General features: G+C 38.7%; 1 protein-coding gene across 1 annotated transcript in view; it reads left to right on the top strand.

Annotated features, from left to right (window-relative positions):
- TBC1D32 (TBC1 domain family member 32) overlaps positions 1-19,975 on the top strand; it is a 224,969-nt gene that overhangs the window by 8,261 nt on the left and 196,733 nt on the right. The window contains exons 3-11 of the mRNA XM_075063908.1: positions 7,544-7,721; positions 9,242-9,313; positions 10,141-10,266; positions 12,283-12,361; positions 12,491-12,594; positions 12,680-12,741; positions 14,817-14,961; positions 16,112-16,171; positions 19,489-19,592. Of these exons, the coding sequence (XP_074920009.1) occupies positions 7,544-7,721; positions 9,242-9,313; positions 10,141-10,266; positions 12,283-12,361; positions 12,491-12,594; positions 12,680-12,741; positions 14,817-14,961; positions 16,112-16,171; positions 19,489-19,592 (930 nt within the window). The remainder of the gene's footprint in view (positions 1-7,543; positions 7,722-9,241; positions 9,314-10,140; positions 10,267-12,282; positions 12,362-12,490; positions 12,595-12,679; positions 12,742-14,816; positions 14,962-16,111; positions 16,172-19,488; positions 19,593-19,975) is intronic.

Below are 19,975 nucleotides of genomic sequence, written 5' to 3'. Positions count from 1 at the left end.
TTGGATAGTTGCTCTGAAGATTGTCCACACAGCTGTGCGAGTGGCAGTTCAAAAAAGCAAACAGGACGTTAAGATTATTACAAAAGTATGGAGGAGTATCTTATTGTTCTTATATAATCCACGGTACCACCCGCATCTTGAATACTGCTGTACAGATGTGGTCTTTCTCAGTCTCGCAAAAAGATATACTGGCATTTAGATAAGGTTCAGAGAGACAACTAAAATTGATAGGGTTTTGGAAAGGGTTCCTATGAAGAGATGAGATTAAAGAGTCTGGAACTTTTCAGCTTGGAAGAGGAGACTAAGGGGCGGCATGATAGAGGTATGTAAAATCATGAGTGAGTGTGAGAGAAAGTTGCATAAGGAAAAGTTATTTATTATGTCCGATAATACAAGAACTATGGGTCGGCCACCAAAATGAAAAATTATGTAGGCAGCAGTTTAAAACAATAAAAGGATGTCTTCCTCACACAGAGCACTCCAGTCACTCTGTGTAACTCCTTGCCTTGGCAGTGACGTTGTTTGAGGCTCGGATTATAACAGGGTTTAAAGAGAGAATAGATGAATGCATTGGTTGGTTTTAGTCCATAATGGCTATTAGCCAGGCATGGGTTAGGAATGGTGTCTCTAGCTTTTTTTCAGAGAGGTGGAGATGGGAGATGGATGGCAGGAGAGAGATCACTTGATCATTGCCTGTTAGGTTCACTCCCTCTGGGGCACCTGGCATTGGCCACTGTTGGCAGACAGGATACTGGACTGAATGGACCTTTGGTCTGACCCAGTATGGTCATACTTATGTTCTCATTCTTATGTTCTTAAGAAGAAATTTGAAGTTTTACTGCAGGATGAAATCATTGCATGAGGAAGTTCATTAATTAGTGCCTAATTGTTATTAACAAATTACTTTAGAAACAGGTAGCAAAAATATCTTTTATAAGTCAATCATTTACATTTAGAGACTACAAATCAGTTCTTAACCAACCACTGTTGGCTCTCCTTTTGGCACTAAATACAATAGTTTGTGGGATGTGCTTTTGAACTAAGCTTTTGAACTTCGTATGTGTAAAGTTACCCATGTGTCTAAGTCTTGCAGGATTAGGGCAAAGCTCCCATTGACTTTAATTATGCAGGATCAGGGCCCAGAGCCTTCCTGAGCAGTTGCAACGCCAGCTTTGTTCTTTAATGTGAAGTCTTTAGCTGTCTCTCCCTCAAAAGATATACTAGTCTACTTTAGCGTAATTCCAATGGGAGTAATTTAATGCTTTAAGCATTAAGTTTGAAATACTCCAACTCCTTGAATTCCTAGGTTCAAAATCCAGCAGCACTAACTCAGTTCTTTTGGCCTTTTCTGCATAGAGACTTAATGTGCAACAAGCCAGGATGTAAATCTACAGCGCACTAGCTTCTCATGCACTAACTGGCCATGTGGGTCACTAAAAGTTCAGATTGAAACTGTAATTTGTCAAAGTGCCCTATGGAACTTTTAGTGCACGGTAGCAGGGTTCACATGGTGACTTAGTGCACAGCAAGTGTGAATGTGCCATTCACTGAGTCTCTGGGTAGTTAAGATTTTTATCATTTTGTGGTATATATAAACACAGTTTAGTGCAGTTTACTGTCTGTGGGTCTTTGGGCAAACCTTTATACAACAGGCATAGCTTGTATATTTGAGGCACCAAAGATCTCAGTGACTTTTTTTTCATACCAATGCTTGACCAAAGTTGCTCCTTTCCCAGTGTTGTGCAGCATGCAAATTTTGTACTGGGCTGCTGCCCTCCATCCCATATAGGGCTGCATTTTAGAGGCGCTGAGCATATATAGTCTATGAAGTGCCTTGACCTCCTTCAGATTGAAAACCGCTATTATACATGTAAAATACAACATTATTGCATAATTCCCTTTTACAGATCAAGTTTTGTTTTCTTGCACGTACATACAGTATTGACTTCACAAAGGTCTGGCAATTGACTGTTTTTCTACATCTCCATTCTGTTTCTAAGGAAGGGTAGAAGGGAGTACAACAAAATAGAGACCATGGATTTCAGGAAGGTGGATTTTGGTAAGCTCAGAGAGCTGATAGGTAAGGTCCCATGGGAATCAAGACTGAGGGGAAAAAGCACAACTGAGGAAGAAGCTGGCAGTTTTTCAAAGGGACCACTATTAAAGGGCCCAAAAGCAAGCTAATGCTGATGGGTAGGAAGACAGAAATTGGCAAAAGACCACCTTGGGCTTAACCACGAGATCTTTGCATGACCTTACAAAATAAAGAAGGAGTCATATAAAGAATGGGAAACTAGTCAGATTGACAATAGGATGAATATAGGCAAAATAACACAGGGAATCCAAGGCAAGATTAGAAAGGCAAAGCCTACAAAGAGCTCAAACGCAGGAAGATAAAAGGGAACAAAGAAGACTTTTTATTATAGCATTGAGCAAGAGAAAAGCAGTGGGTAGGCCCCACTGCTCAAGTGAGGAGGGAGAAACAGTAAAGCAGGAAGACTTGGGACAATGGGCAAGAGATGCTAATGACTTCTGGGTGTCGGGCTTCACTGAGAAGTCTGAAGGAATGTCTAACATAGTGAAATTTTATGGAAGGGGTAGGTTTAGAAGACAAATAAAAAAAGAGCAAGTTAAAAGCAACTTAGGAAAATTTAGATGCTGCCAAGTCACCAGGTCGCCTGATGAAATGCATCCTAGAATACTCAAGGAGACTAATAGAGGAGGTATCGACCTCTAGCTATTATCTTGGAAAGCTCATGGGAGACGGGAAGGAGATTCGGAAGACTGGGAAAAGGCAAATTAGTGCCCATCTATAAAAAGGGGAAATAAAAACACACCCAGAAAACTACAGCCAGTTATTTTAACTTCTGTGCCAGGGAAGATAATGGAGCAAGTAATAAGAAATCAGCTGCAAACACTTGGAAGGTGGTAAGGTTGAATAGGGATAACCAGCATGGATTTGGTAAAGAAACAAATCTGTCAACCAATCTGATCGCTTTCTTTGAATAGGAAAATGAGTCCTTGTGATAAGGGAGAAGCAGTGGATGTGGTATCATAGACTTAGTAAGGCATTTGATACGGCCGCACATATCCTTTCGATACTGGCAAATACAATTTAGATGGGGCTACTATCGGTGGGTCATAATGGCTGATAAACCGTACTCAGAGAGTAGTTAATTAATGGCTCCCCAATCCTGCGGAAAGGTATAACAAAGTGGGTTCCACAGGGTCTGTTTTGGGACCGGCTTTCTGCGTTCAATATCTCAATCAAACGACTTAGATGTGCATAGAAAGTAACGCTTATGTAAGTTGCCAACGATACAAACTGGGAGGGATTGCAATGCTTTGGAGGACAGGTCAAAATTCAAAATGATTGGACAAACTGGAGAAATGATCTGAAGGTAAAACCGGATAAGTTTCTAGTAAAACAAATGCAAAGTGCTGCCAATTAGAAGGAACAATCAGATTTTCACACATACAGGAATGGAAAGAGACTGTTCTAGGAACGGATAATGGCAGAAAAAGGCTAGGGTCATAGTGGACCAACAAGAATAAATATGAGTCAACAGTGTGATACTGTTGCAAAAAAAGCAAACTGAATCTGGATGTGCATTAACAGGTATGTTGTAAACAAGACAGGAGAAGTCATTCCTTTCTCCGCCAAATACGCTGCGCTGATTAGGCCTCGCTGGAGTGTGCCAGTTCCTGGGCACGCATTTCAAGAAAGATGTGGAGAAATTGGAGAGGGTCCAGAGAAGAGCAATAAGAAGATTAAAGGTCTTGAAGAACATGACCCTGAAGGAAGCTGAAAGAATTGGGTTTATTTAGTTTGGAAAAGAAGGCAGCCTGAGAGGGGACATGATAGCAGTTTCAAGGTATCTAAAAGGGTGTCCATCAAGAGGAGGGAGAAAGACTTGTTCACCTCGCCTTCTAAGGATAGAAGAAGAAAGCAATGGCTAAAAACGCACAAGCAAGGGAAGATTGTAGGTTGGACATCAGGAAAAAGTTCCTAACTGTCAGGGTAGTTAAACACTGGAATAAATTGCCTAGGGAGGTTGTGGAATCTCCATCTCTGGAGATATTTAAGAGTAGGTTAGATAAATGTCTATCAGGGATGGTCTAGACAGTATTTGGTCCTGCCATGAGGGCAGGGGACTGGACTTGATGACCTCTTGAGGTCCCTTCCAGTCCTAGAGTCTGAGTCTATTGGATGTCTAGTTGTCCACCACAGAGGAAGAGTGGACTTTATTTTGGGAATCTGATACAGAAATCACTGGAGAACAGCTAGAACTAAGGAGTATGGAAAAGCAACATAGGATTACATATGATACCATCAAATTATGGGGAAAAAAGAAAGTGCAGTGTAGAATGGGTGCAATAAAAGTTGAGGCAGGTTAATGAAGAAAGGAGGAAATGGACGGTAGAGGACAAGAAATGTGTTGAACAAATAGTTAAGAGGGTCCACCAAGTTACCATAGTCAGTGGTGGAATAGTATGGCACTGCACATTGAGGAAACCTCTGAAAGACATGACCAGAAATGCATATTTGAGATTTTGAATATCATAATAAGACATCCATTCTCATGACTTCCACCAATTAAGAACAAAAATGGAAAATATTGCCAGGATATAGATGCGCATTTTAAATGTTGGTATTAACATTTTTGATAATTAATGAACAGATCCCTATCAAGATGTAAACTACAACTTAATCAAAAAATGAACTCAGTAGAAAATATGCCAGTGACATTAGAGGAAGTGATACCTGTGGTCAAACAGTTATCAAATGATAAAGAACCTGGCCTGGATAACATTTCAGTGAACTGCTGAAGAGTAATTGTCTGGGTTTAGTTCACTGGCTTCACTGAGTTGTCTTAAAGGGAACTGGGAAACCAGTCACATTCCAGAAGACTGGAAAAGGGGCTGCATCATGCCTTGAAAAGCAATCATATTGCTCAAATTATTGTGGAATAGCAATGTTTTCAGTCCCAGGGAATGATTTTATGATCATATTACGTTATTTACCATATTTTATGATCAAATATTGTCTCAACTCTATAACAAGAGGCAACCAGTGTGGTTTCCATAAAGGTGATTCACAATCCATTCTGTGTATGCCTTGTGGAATGCTGTTGTAAAATGACTAGTGCAAAAAAAAATGTTAACATTGCCTTTATTGACTTTGCAGCTGCTTTTGACTCAGTGCATCAATGAGCACTATGGTTATTGCTTTGTCAGGATGGGGTACTTCATGATTTAGTGTGCCTAATGAACACTTTTCCATGGTACGCTTAGTTGGCCAAGGGTCAACAGTTATTGTGGACTAGTTTTCAGTAGAATCAGGAATAGGCCAGAGATGCATTCTCTCATCTACATCATTTGACATTCTAATAGAGTATCTGATGACAAAGCTGAAGGAGACCAAAATAGGCGGTGTGAAATGTAAAGATTCGTTTTTAGAGGCTCTTGAGTATGCAGTTGACTTATTTGGAGAGACTACTGACCAACTACAGCTAATGCTGGTAAGGCTGTTAAGAATTGTAGAATCAATGGAACTTAAGATCAATGGTGATAAAATGGAAGTTATGCACTCTGCCTATAAAATGACTCGCCAACACTGCAGGTAGATGATGGTAATGACAACAAATAGGTGAATAGTTTTATCTATCTGAATATTTGGTTGACAGCAGGCGGTTCTATAACTGAAGTCACATGTTGGATTCGTTTTACATCAGTGGTGTTTCAGCATCTTCAAAGCCTGTCTTGGGGCAGCAGGATTTCTGTGACAACAAAGTTGCAAGTGTTAAATGCAATGGTATTGATGACAAATGTGATGGGTGTGATTCATCACATTGGCGCCACCTGCTGGCCATCTTGGAGATTAGCTCCGCATGTCGGCATGCCTTTTGATGGTGCCTTGCCCCCGTCATGTCTGCTCTTGGACCCACATCACTCAAAGGACTGCAGCATCCTCTTCATGATACATCTGTATCATGATCTGTGCTGCCCCTTGCAGGGGCCATGCAGTCAGCTGTCTAGCCACTTCCCTCAGTTGCAACTGCAGCCAACTGTCTAGCTACTGGCCCAGTGAAAAGTGTGTGTGGGGGGACCCGGGCCCACCCACTACTTTGGGTCCCAGCCCAGGGATTCTGTCAATGCGCAGCCATGTGCTGCATCCCCTCCAAGTCCTTAGTATATTTCCCTGGGCCACTTCTCCCAACCCCCAGCATCTTCTTTGCCCTTACCTCAGGGCTTCAGCATACTAGTCCTAGTGGCCAGCCAGGAGCTCCCTCTTGCTTCCCTGTTCCTGCTCAGTACTGTTCTGTCCAGGGTGCTAGCTACCATCCACCTCCATGGCACCCAGTTCTCCCTCCTTGAGCTCCAGGGAGTAATTGCTCCTGGTCTGCTCTGCAGCTCTTCGTATATGGACCTGCTGAGCCTGGATTGGCTGCACCTCACAGCCTCTCCTATTGACCACTTCCTATGTAGCCTCTCTAGGGCTCTATTAATCCCTTACATGCTAGTGCGGGGTGGACACCTCATCACAACAACCCTTTACAGGGAGCAGAAACGTGTCCATTAGAAACAACTGAGGAGAGAAAACTAAATAGTTTTCAGAGTCAGAAGTTACACAGTATTCGTAACAGCCATTAGTTTGATTTTGTCATAGACAATCCTGGTAAGTTGTAGTCTTGTACCAGCTGAGAACAAGACAACTGTAATGGTGGGATCATGCCCAACATACAGAAGAAGATACCGTTCTTAAGAAGGTTTATGGAACTTAGGTAAAAGGAAGCAGAACAGGAGGTGAACAACAAATGAGGTTGGAAGATGAAATTGAGGGGTTTAAGAAGCCTAACTCTTCCCATACTGACTCTTGATAAAGGAAGAAGACTTGCAAGAGAATATTTGAGGTGGAACTTCGTTCTGCGCAACACCATGGCTAGCTACTTTATAGCCATGTAGATCTTCTGCTTATTAAACATTATACATTTTAGATAACTTTCTGGTTATCTTGGTTATCTGAAAGATACTCTGTCCATGCATTCTGTACTGCTGCTTCCGCAGAGGACTTTTGTGGAAGAAAAAACCTTAATTAAACTTGTGGAGACAGAAACAGTAATGAGGTTCATATTTGGTCTCTTGTATTTTGTTAGGGCCGTATTCTGCTGTTGGCTTGCACATTGTTCCTATTGAAAGACATCTCAGTGCAGAATACAGATTAGTGACAAAACTGGGAATGCAGGTCCCTGTTCTGTTTGTTATAAATTTTAGTATTGTTATTTGAATAGTTGTAGGAGAGCCACAAAATTTAAAAGCTTTTTGGTTTATTTTTAAAATGTATATATCTGTAGTTTAAGTTTCCACACACATTCTGTTAATTACTTAGGATCTATATAGTGCTTTGTATTTATTTTAAAATCTTTTTAGTTCACTGAGTAAATTCAGTGAAATGTAAATAATAGCACACCTTAGTCCATTAATCATAATTTAATTAGTGTTTTTTATGTTGTTTAGTATTAACATTACCTTGACTTTGAAGGTACAGAGAAATGATGCATTCCTTGAAGAATGTCATGATGGTGGTGGTGGAATCACTGATTAACAAATTTGAAGAAGATCAGATGCGTAATAAGGAGATGCATAGGAAAACCAAGAAAGAGCAACATAGTGCTTACCATACAGACAACTGCTCTGATAGTGACTCATCATACAATCAGGTATGATATTACGATCTGGACTTGTATTGTGAAATAGTAAGAAACTTATACTTGTAGTAGAAAGAGAGACTGAGACATAAGCCTTTATATCAGAGGCCTGGTATGAGGCCGGACCTACTCACAGAATCTGGCAAAAACAGGGCTAATATTGCAGAAATACATGTTCCTAAGAAGTGCTAGTCACAGAGTACTCATGCAAACACATCCCGATATCAAGTGGTACTGGTCCGAGAATATCCAGATATCAAGAATGGTACAAAAACATTCCCCAAGGATAACAGGAACACACTGACCCCTCCTAAAATATAAGGTCAGGCTGACAGAATGTAATATAAATGTTTTAATCAAACCAGAATGTACAAGGTGATGGGTGATAACTAGCCACTTCAGCGGGCAGTAACTAACTGTCAGAGGGGCAGTACTAGCTTGTTTGTATTGGGGTATGAAGATATATCTCAGAGGGAGTATCTTTGTCTAGCCAAGAGAGGAACGAAAAGTCTTGCCGTTCACTGAGCTGGTACATTGTTACAGGCGTACATATATTAGAGGTCTGGTAGAGTCTGCGGGATGTTAGTGCCTCATTGACAATAAACTTGGCTGGGTTCGCTTAACGGATCTTGTGATCATTGGGAGGTTCACTCAAAGTCTGCTGTGCCTGCTGTTTGTGCAGGGCTGGGGCAGCACGCAAAGGGATCACATGCACACAGCTGAACATCTATTAACATGTAACCACACTTGTGATCTTGATTAATCTGATGTTTATGGTTCTCCGTCAGAGTAGTGAATAGTGATGAGATGGCAATTTCACTGTAAACCCCAGTTGTCAATTGATTACACCTTTTTTCAAAAAGTTCCCTGTTTGAGTATCCTCACATGTGGTCTCAACCTTCAAGTGATTTTTTAAAGATGACGTCTAAAGAATCTTTTCAGTTGAGCAGTAGCAGAATTGAATCGTTTTTAAAAAATGAAAGCCTAGATTCTGCATCCAGATTCTTCTGCAAAGGGTCAATTCTTCTGCAGTTCTGTTGCCTTAGAGACATGGAAAACATGGTTCCTTGCATTTATGATGTCTGTAAGCATGCAAGTGCGTGGACATATATAATCTGCAAAATATGTGCAAATAATGTGAGAAAAAGGTGAAGTTTACATAAACACAATATTCAGTTTAACTTTTTGCATTTTTACTGGAAGAACAGTAAAATACTGTACATGTATTTATTTTCCAACATGCAATACTATGCTATATTATTAACTGCATGCCACATTACCTAGAATTGTATAATAGTTCTGTAATACAGAAGCAGAACGGAGAAGACAGAATCTTATTACTGGACCTTTAAGTTTGCGTTTTCTGAACTTTGGCCATTTAAAATCTCAACTTTAATGTTGCATTAAGATAAATGCTAACATTCTAATTATTCAAAAATAAATTTTATATCCATGAAGTCTGATGATTTTAGTCATTAGTGGTGCATTTTAATAGGATTTACTTAGTGAACATTTTACATTGTGTATTACAGAGTTATACATTCTTGAATCAAGAACAATTACAGCTACTTGTGGAAAGGCTTGACCCTGCTCAACCTAAGGAGGTAAGTCAAAAGACTGTCTAAAATATCACTCATGTAAATGAAAACTTATGGTATATTTGAGAATATGATAGATAAACGGGTGAAATCCTGGCTCCACTGAAATGAATGACAAAACTGTAAATACTTCAGTGGGTCCATGATTTCATCTTATGGGCTTCAGCTTTATAGTTCCAGTAATACAAATAATAATAACAATAATTACGGTTGCAATCATCATTCTATTTCAGGGGTCGGCAGCCTTTGGCTTGCAGCCCATCAGGATAATCTGCTGGTGGGCTGCGAGACATTTTTTTTTACGTTGACTATCAGCAGGCATGGCTCCCTGCAGCTCCCAGTGGCTGCGGTTTGATGTTCCCGGCCAATGGGAGCAGTGGGAAGCAGCAGTCAGCATGTCACTGAAAGGTGTCTGGCAGTAAATTGCTTCATATATTTTGTTGTTTATTTTTTGCAGTGCTATTACTCCAGGTTGTGGCATTTGAATAATAAAGTAAAGCAATTTAATGATGTAGTATAAATCTTTTATTTGATAACAAAATATATAGTTGCTATGGAAGAGCAAAATACTAATAGGAATCAACATAATCCTTAGATTAATTTAATTATGTATTTTAAAAAGTGTATGCTTTTGTGTTGTCCTCACTATTTTGTCTAAATTATCTTAACAATCTACTAGCAGAAGAGATGTGTGTGGTTGTTTTTTTTTTAATTCTTGCCTTTTGTGTCCTGTAACTATGGACTGTTTCCCCACAAAAATCACATTTTTAAGTATTTCATTGTAATGGTGCTGTTGACAGCATTGTTTTGTTTATATTTCTTGATTATTTCAGGTGCGCCAGGAAGCAATGCAGACATTGTGTTCTGCGCCTCCCTCTGATGTACTAAACTGTGAGAGTTGGTCTAATTTGCGTAAACATCTGACAATGTCTCTCTCGGATCCTGATTCTACATTCAGTGTAAGCAAATGGTTTATATGTAGCAATCAGATATTTATCCATTCTAAACAGTTCACAGGAATAAACATGTACATTTGTGACATGGTAGTCCAGTGGTCTGGCAAGAGGTAACTAATTTGTATATTTATCAATTAAATTGTTCTTGAGGTAAAACAACTTACTACGTTTGTCCAGCACTTGATTTGTCTAGCACCTGACACAGGATTTTGTAATAACTGGACTTGTTCCCTGTATTTTTTTTATGATGTATGAAGATGCCTAAATATTGTTTTTGGTTTTTATAGATTTTTTTTCTGATTATTTTTCCCTTGGAAATATCTGTTTTTTCCTGGTTTTGCTACAGATCACAGAGGATGTGTATTGTGTGTTCTCATACTTTAATTGAAAGGGTGTGGGTGTTTGTATTGAATCTTTAACAAAGACTTCCTTTCTCCAATATTATTTCATTAGTCATTGAAGTTAAAGTAAAAAGTAACACTTTTTAATTACAATATCTATCTAGTGTACTGCACACTGCTTTATTCAGTAATTTCACTCCAGTATAGCCTGGAGGAGTTTCACAACTCTTAGAAGTGCTATTAGTGAGAGAAATTTTCAAAGGCATAAATTTGAGCAACGTGCCAATCATCCATTGTCTTTTAGTGGGAGTTTGGTGCCTAATTTCTTTAGATCCTTGTGAAAATGTCAGCCTACGTTAGTTTTAGGCAGTCAAATGAATTTCTGTGAAAACTGATCTACATGTTATAATATCAATCAGTTGGAGAATGTACCATGCTTTCCATTTCAGTAGAATGTGGTACAAGCTGGGTCCGATTCTGATTCTCTGAACCTGAAGATCATTGTTTAAGAGGCCATAACTTGAACTAGCGTGCAAAGAGATAAAGGATCTCAAAAAGTGAGACAGATTGGCAGAGATTACTGGAATTCACATCAGACCCAACAGATTACTCAGCATAGAATTTACATATGTTTGTTGAAACCTCACAGGTATATAGTGCAGTATTTGCATTCAGTTGCCATTTTTCAGACAAGCTTTACACAGCCAGTTAAATTCACATTTAAATCAGTGGGTGTATGACTGTTATCGAAATTTTGCTTTGTGTAGACTGATCTTGACTGGGCTAATTTTAAAATGAATATAGTAAAGATTTTTTTTCTATTCAGAAGAGAACTTCATTATTTCTGTATTGTAATGCTGACTGTGGTACTGTATATTAAATTTGCACTTTAAAAGTTAAATGTATGGAATGTTATTTAAGTTGTATCTTTTGCTTTGTTCTCTGCAACAACATAAAAAATAAAATGTATTTATCATTTTGTTAAACAGATTGCCTAACTACTATATAAAATGTGATGGTAATCTCTCACAGTAAAGCAGTGTATTTTCTCATTGTCACAAAAGATATGATACATCATGAAGATACAGTGTTGCATGTGCACTGTTCAGAAAAAAAAATATGATGCTTTCTTTATTACTTTTGGCATGATCTCTGGGGCACATCTCCTGTGGAAAAAGCGATGCAAATTAAGTGATATGGTTTTTTTTCCAGTGTGGAAGTGCCCTTCATATCTGCCAGAACTAAAATTGTGAAAGCTGTGCCAAGTGCTGTCATTTATCTCTCTCCTTGTTCCTAAGAAGTGCTTTCATTGGTTTAAAAGCCGTGGATAATCTTCATATCATTAATGTTACTGTGTAAGTTACTTGCATTTTGTATGACATTAAAACAATTAAAATATACTAATATAGGCCCCGATCCTGTGCCTGCATACATCAGTGCAGTTCCATGCGGGAGCAGCAAATTGCAAGATCAGGGCACTGTTCCTTTTAGATTGTAGGTTCTTGAGACCACAGACCTGTTTTGTATCCTGGTAATGCAGCAGGTGCATCTTTAGTGCTGTTTAAGTAGTATGTAATGTTGAGCATAACACACAATACATTTTAATTGCACCATATTATGCACCATGCTAATAAGGTTATTTGAGCATAGGTTACTAATTTTATTTTTTTCCTCTTAGGACAAAATTTTGAGGTTCTATGCAAAGACCTTTTCATCTTCTCCACTAAATATGACAAGGGAAGTATATACAAGCCTAGGTATGTGCATTTAATCATGTTTTAAGAGTTTTTCATGTTTTATATGCGTTTCTGAAATCACTTTAAAAAAAATCACAACCTAATGAAGTCTATATTACTAGTAATACTGTTTTTCTCCCCTCTTTTCAGCGAAACACTTAGAATTGTACTTTCTTTCTGGAGAAAATTGTATTCCTACTATTTCAGATGGTATAGACATAACTAACCCAGAAATAATTCGTTTACTTAAAAAGGTATAAGTTAGCTTTCTATCCCTTTTATTTTTTAATTTTTAAAATATTATTAATTTAAAAAAAATGATAACCTTTATGTTCACAGGTGCGTCTTCTAAATGAGTACCAAAGAGAGGTTCCCTCTTTCTGGATTCGTCATCCAGAAAAGTATGTCACCTTTTTTCTAAGATAAATATTTTTTACATAACTGTTTAAAGGCATAGAATTTTATCAGAAGATTAGTAATGTGTATCGAAATGTCTGGATTGTGGGGATGATGGAGAGAGACTGAGGGCTGGTTAAGCATGGGACAAGGGAATGGCCAGTGGATCTGTTATGGCATGGATCCACTGGGTCACAAAACTACTTAGAGGCTCACTGTGGATAGTGGTCTACTACTCCTTCCCTTCATTACTATTTTATTTTATTCTATTTTATTGGATTCTTTACAAATCAAGGGGCAAGGCCCTTATGCTGAGAATTTTATAACCTAAACAAAGAACACACGAGGAACTGGGGCTGGAGGGTGACAAAGGAAGTGGTGGAACTACTAGTGATATTCAGTGTACGTCTTATTGTTCCTTGTTTTCTTTCTCTTGTGCACATACAAAGGGTCTATATAAGGAAAGCACTTTTTGGATGGGAAGTTAAAGGCCTGTGTTGAAGAAATTAGTTTAAAGGAGCGATGCTATCCGTCGGTTATAGTAATGAGTGAAGTCCAGCTGTGTAGACACTTGAGGGAATGAATTCACTCTACAGTCTCTGTGTGATTTCTGTAACCCTTTTAGTCTGGCCTTGCTTGACAGATTTCATAATGATCTGCATTTTCAACTGTTTCACTGCATAGTTATGGATTGATTCAGGAATCACTTGGTGAAATTCTATGACCCATGTTACGGAGAGGGTCAGGCTTGATTATCATTGTGGTTCCTTTTGGCTTTTAAAATTTGTGAATCTCTGAATAAACATGTAGGATGATTACTGCATGTACAAAACATTTTTGTGCCCCCCTATCCCTTTTTTTTTTTTTTTTTTTGGTATCATATTCTTTTCCGCTTTAATTTAGTATACTACTCAATTTCTTCCAATTAATTAGTCAAAGTCTTAGAGAAAGTCCCTTTCCATTTCCCATCTGCCAGTTCAGGGCTATTACTTCTTATCTCACTCAACTGCTATCAGCTATGCAGGTGTCTTAGTGTAAATATATTTTTTGATGTATACTCTTTCTATTCCCGCCATCCTTATTTTCTAATCATAAAGAATCATTTGACAAATAACCCTAGCTTTCTTCTCTCCATAGCTAGTTCAGCTTCCGGTTTTTAGTCTTCTGTGCCTTTCAGCCTTTTCTCCTACTGTCTTTCAGCCTTCAGGGCCCCTACCTTTGGGGAAGCAGGCAAACACTTTTCCTTGCTAGTTCCACTGCAGCTTGGCATCAGTTGCATGATATCAGTTCTCCATCAGTGCACTCAAAATAATCTACTTCCTCTCTAGTGTCTCTGGAAACCTTATCCTGTCCTTGTATTTTCTAGCATATGCCAACAGATGTCAGGATCTCCAATACTCAGTATGACTGCATGATGCAGAAAGTGTTGGTGATTGAGTATGTAGCACTCTTAATTCCAAGTCATTGATGGTCCAGTGCCACAGCATATCAGAGGTGCTTTGCTTTTTGGAGGTGTTTTCTTTCAGATGAGAGAAGAGTGGCTAATCACTTTAATTAAAAGATCAGTGGCATTTTCCCCAACAGTCAGAGGCTTTGGCACCAGGATTCTGGCCAAATCCAAGTCTGAATAATTAAATTCTACCTACTTAAATTCCCCTGCAGTTTCAATTGAAGGATAGTATATTCTTTTTCCTAACAATTTGGGTAGTAGTTTTTTATGCGTAGTTAAACATTTACCTTCTTTTGTCTTGGAGGAGACTGCATTTCAATGGTGGGTAAACAATTAATAATAATAATTACTAGCTAACTTTTATATACTGTTTTATATACTGTTGGGAAGATGCTATATAAAAACATGCATGATGTTATCATTTTTATTCACTGTAACACACCAAGGCTGAAAAAGAACCTTAAAAGATCAAATTAAATGTAATTCAGTTTCCATTTACAGTGTATGTATAATATTTCTCAGTTCAAAAAGTTTTCCAGTATTATAAGCAAGATTATTTTTCAATGGTACCAATATAAAATTTAATTCGATTTAACACTTGACCAATTTTTTTTCTAATAATCTCTTAAGGTATATGGAAGAAATAGTTGAGAGTACCTTATTGCTGTTGTCAGTAAAACGTGAGCAAAGACACCTTGTCTCTCCAAAACTTTTGGATCCAGTCTACTTCTTGGCTCTGCTTGATATCAAAGCTGTGTGGTTTAAAAAATGGATGGTAAGGAAAAATAGAAGGATCTGCTGATAAATTTTATGTATTTCAGAATGTTTAACTCATAAAGATTGGAAACAGTGATTCCAGGTTGTAACAAATTCTATAGACCAGTGTTTCCCAAACTTGGGACGCCGCTTGTGTAGGGAAAGCACCTGGCGGCCCGGGCAGGTTTGTTTACCTGCCTCATCCACAGGTCCGGCCGATTGCAGCTCTGACTGGCTGCGGTTTGCTGCTCCAGGCCAATGGGAGCTGCTGGAAGCAGCGGCCAGCACATCCCTCGGCCCACGCAGCTTCCAGCAGCTCCCATTGGCCTGGAGCAGTGAATCACGGCTAGTGGGAGCCGCGTTCAGCCGGACCTGTAAACGCAGCAGGTAAACAAACCGACCTGGCCCGCCACTGGCTTTCCCTACACAAGCGGCGTCCCAAGTTTGGGAAACACTGCTATAGACTATAACATATATTATATATGTTATATATGCTATATGTTACCTGCTAAAGGGTTTTGGGAGCAGAAAGTAATTGGTGCAGACGTAGTTGAAAATGCATCTTTTGTGACAGTTTTTAGGTAAAGGCGGTTATATTGTAATGAAGGGTTAAAATTTAAACATCATGAAACAATGAGAAACATATATAAAAAGTTGTGTGTGGCAATAGTCCTGGGCCATGTTAAAGAGAAGGGTACAGGTGGAAGGATTGAGAATAGCTTCATTGGAAAAGTGTGGTTTAGGTTCCTTTTGACGTTAGAATTAGCTGTCTTCCAAGGGAGCAAAAAAGGATCAATTTGCATTCTGCCACTCACAACTGTACCATTCAAGATTTGCATAGCTCCATATGAAGCCATATCCTGTCATCTAAGAATAGTTACTGGTTTTCTGGTTTGGTACATGTGTAACTGCACATTGTGTTTATTTTCATTCTGGCCTATATCTAGAACTACTGTAGTTTTATTGTAATCCTCTCTTTTTTTTATGGCTACTCTAATCTAATGGCAATAGAAAAACATACCTGTATGCAATAGTGATTAACATGAGTTAGAACTGAATTATGTGCAGTAATTATTGGAATAGAATTGAAGAGTTTTGATTTTTGTATTGCAAAGTAAAAATTAAATCAAATGATAGATGTTCACACTATTTCCATTTTACAATTTTAGCATGCAAATTATAGCAGAACAGTGGTACTAAGGCTCCTTGAAAAGAAATATAAATCTCTGGTAAGTCTATATTTGTGGTTGCCATATTCTGCTTGGAATTTATTTCCATTTTGTTCCTTGTGGTTTGAGTAGTTATTTGTTCCTGTCCTCCATTGTGGCTGGTCTTTCTTCCTTTGGTGGACCATGTGATAGTTTTTTAAATTGGCCAAGTCTTTGGTTTAAAAAAATTGTTTTAGAATCTGATAGTCTTTTTCAGTGCTAAATGGAATATGGGGCATGCGAGCAGATTTGAATAAGGGGAAATTGGAAAGTTTGATATCAGCTATTTAATAAATGAGACTGTTTAATACTATTTATACATGTTGTATTATAGATTTGTTGCATAAGACATACATATAGATGATGATGAACATGTGGAAAATTGTCATAAAAACAAACGTCTTGAGTTTGGTTTTAAACTGTTTGATGAAAAAAGACCCCTTCTGTTAATGCAATATTAAGATTATGAAATCAAGCATCATCAATCAAAAATTGTAAGGCTAAGGCAGAACATATCAAATATGTAAAGCACCAGTGCTGCAACTTGTTCCACGTGAGCAGACCCCTGTGTGACAGTTATGGGGCCTGGGAAGTGTAAGGAGTTCAAACGACTATATTGAAATGTGGCAGCGGACATGGACTTTTAGCACAATGTGTTAAATGGGTTTCCTGGGGAATCCTTAGAGAGTGAATAATGCAAATTCCACAGTCCAGACCATGCAAAAGCCAAAAAAGATGGCTACTGACTAGTTACCTTGGCTCAAGCTCTATAAGAAACAGCTGAACTGTCCCTGGGGTCTGGTTCCTGGTCTAAAAACTGACAAGAACTTGTAATCAAGGAGGCGAACCCAGCTGTGGGGTTTGAAAGACTGACACTTGCCAGAACCCTGTGTTTGAATTAGGGGTGACCACTCGTAAACGTTTAGCATTCATGTAGTTTCTTTTTTGGTTTTATATGTTTTCTCTGTAATGTTTTTGCTTAAAGAATAAATGCAATTTGCTTTGTGAAGGCCGGTTGGTAGTTGGTGTATATTGTTAAAGCACCTGGAGAAAGAGTTAACTGCAGGTGCTGCATCCTGGTCAGATCTACTGGGAAATTAGAGCGAGTGGCAAAGGGACTGCAAACCTAAACCCCCAGTCTCAAGGGAGAGAGATGCAGGTCTCCACCCTAAAAGAGATGACAAGTGGGAAGCCTAAAACCTTGAGTGGGTGCCCTTGAGGAAGACCAGAAGGAGAGTCAAAGGTGCAGTTGACTCTGAAACTGTGACCCCCTGCACTTGCGTGAAGCTTTGCTAATTTCAGTGGGGCTCCATGCAGTGGGAGTCCACCTATATGGAACGTGTTGCAGGATCGGGGCTGTAATTTAAAAAATAGGTTAATACAAATGAAGCAATTTGCTGCAATATATATATAAAATTGCTAAAATTATAATATATTAAATAAAATACAGAAAAAACATAAAAATAGCTTCTATGTCAAGTGCATCTAGGTTTATTAGTTGTGTACCAACATCATGCTCGGCTCTCTGAAAACATAAAAGAAAATATGATCCATGCCCTAAAGAGTTCAGAATATAAAGTGTACACACAATACAGTTAAACATCCATAAGTATAAGTTAGACCCACTACCAAGTTGTGCATTTATTTTACTTTTTTTCAATGTATATGCAATACGTGGTTCAATAGTAAAAGAGACATATTGGCACCCCAGTATTAAAATAATTGCCAATATAACTTCATGCCTACTCTTGCATTATTTAGTAATTTAAAAAACATGTTTCTGGGGAGGTGTACATCTGCAGTTTTGATTGCAGCACCTGTTGAGTAGAGTGCTGTGTGTTGAAAATCCTTTTTTTTTTTTTTTTTTTTTTAAACAAAAAAAATATTTGATAGCATACACACACTGCCCTTTTGCGGAGACCATCAGTGCTAGCAATATTGTTCAGGACTTATACATTTGACTAATATAGATGGATCCTCTGACCAAACATTTCAGATTTGGATCACAAAACTTATGCTTCTAAGTCCATATTTAAGCACCTAAATAAAAGTAGTCGATATTCAGAATTGGTGGCCACCAACTAAACCCATCAAAATCAATGAGAGCTGCAAGGGCTCTCTACCTTTGAAAATCAGGCCACTTATTTAAATGATTAAGCATCAATTTATAAGCCTAATGTTAGGCACATAGGTTTGAAAATGTTGACCACAATCTTTCAGATCATCTTAATCAAATATCTAGCCTATGGCAGCATACACATTTAAGCCAGTGCTGAATTTGATCAGTCATATTCAGTGATATAGATCCCATTGTATGGTACATTGGGAGGGAGAAGAAAAAGAAGAAATAGTTTGATGCTTTGAAAACCAGATTAGGGGTTCTTTTGAAGCAGGAGAAAAACCTCTACATATGTAGTGGGCAAAGTGACTTTAAAACATGGCTATTAAATGTGAAAAGAGTCCATGAGTGAAATTATTTTAAAAGGGTGATTAAAATGTGAGATAAGTTAAAGAAAGCAGTTGGCTTTTTGGTCATATTACTTATTCTCCTGACATCTTTACGATGCTACCCTACAACATGTTTTTATTTAGTTAAGCGGTGGGAGGGGAGGCGTTGTCTGGTTTGCAGAAAGAAGGGGTATATCACTTTAAGTGCGGGGAAGAGAGGCACAGACCCTGTTGCAAAAGCACCAGGAGTCAGTTGACTCATCCCCCAGGGACTGGAAGAGCTGGGGAGTTGATAAAGGCAAGCTCAGCAAGAGAAGCCCCTTTTCACCAGACCAGGTGGAACAGCAATGAGTTAGCTGGAAAAAGGGGAGCTGGCGGAAGCCCCCAGGTAGATATTGAAATGAACATGGAGTTACCTGCCCTGTATTATTTTATCTGCCGGGTTATCTCAGACATCTAATAATAAAGTTAGGGGCTGATTAAACCATACCCAGTGTCTTTGTTCTTCTTCCAGTATAACTGGACAATGTTGTGATTTAGATTGGTCTGCTGAACTTCTTGACAGCCCCCACCACACAGTTTCCATGTCAATGTTCCTGTATAACACTAAATACTGTACTACTTTTAGCTTTCATAAATATCTACATAGTACCCTTTTTGCAGAATAATCCTTTTGATACCTGTACATCAGAGGTTTCTATTGATAAACATTACGGACTTTTCAGTGGCACTTATATTGCTTTGGAAAATTTTCCCTGCTTTTGGTAAATGGCTGATGTGCAATCATATGAAAATTCAGGCCCTGTTCTTAAGAGGCAATCCTTGGATCTAAAGGAGAGTTAATTTATTGTGAGGTGTTAAAAAGTTTTATTGTATTGTGCTTTTTTCAGATTAATGCATCTGTTCAACAGTGTGTTTACTACTTTGAATCATGTGAATCAGCAGTTGATGCAACTTCCAGAGTTAATGTTTTGCCCCAGCAGTACAGCAGTAAGTAATTATTTTATCATACATTGTACGCAGGGCTGTCCAGAGGATTCAGGGGGCCTGGGGCAAAGCAATTTTGGGGGCCCCTTCCATAAAAAAAAGTTGCAATATTATAGAATATTATATTTTTGTGGGGGCCTCTGCGGGGCCTGGGGCATGTGGCAAATTGCCCCACTTGCCCCCTCCCCGGGCGGCCCTGGTTGTACAAATTATATATATATAATGGCACAACCAAGTGGCTGGCATTGTGTACAGGAACATCTGCACAGCGTATGGGCTAGACCCTCCCAAGACCAGATGGGAGATTCCACAGAAGGTTGTGGAGAATAGCAGGGCTAAGATTCTGTGGGACTTCCAGATCCAGACGGACAGGCAGGTACTGGCCAATCA

This window comes from Chelonoidis abingdonii, chromosome 3 (genome assembly GCF_003597395.2).
Source record: "Chelonoidis abingdonii isolate Lonesome George chromosome 3, CheloAbing_2.0, whole genome shotgun sequence".
Classification (NCBI taxonomy): Eukaryota; Metazoa; Chordata; order Testudines; family Testudinidae; genus Chelonoidis; species Chelonoidis abingdonii.
This window is presented reverse-complemented; position numbering and strand designations above follow the sequence as displayed.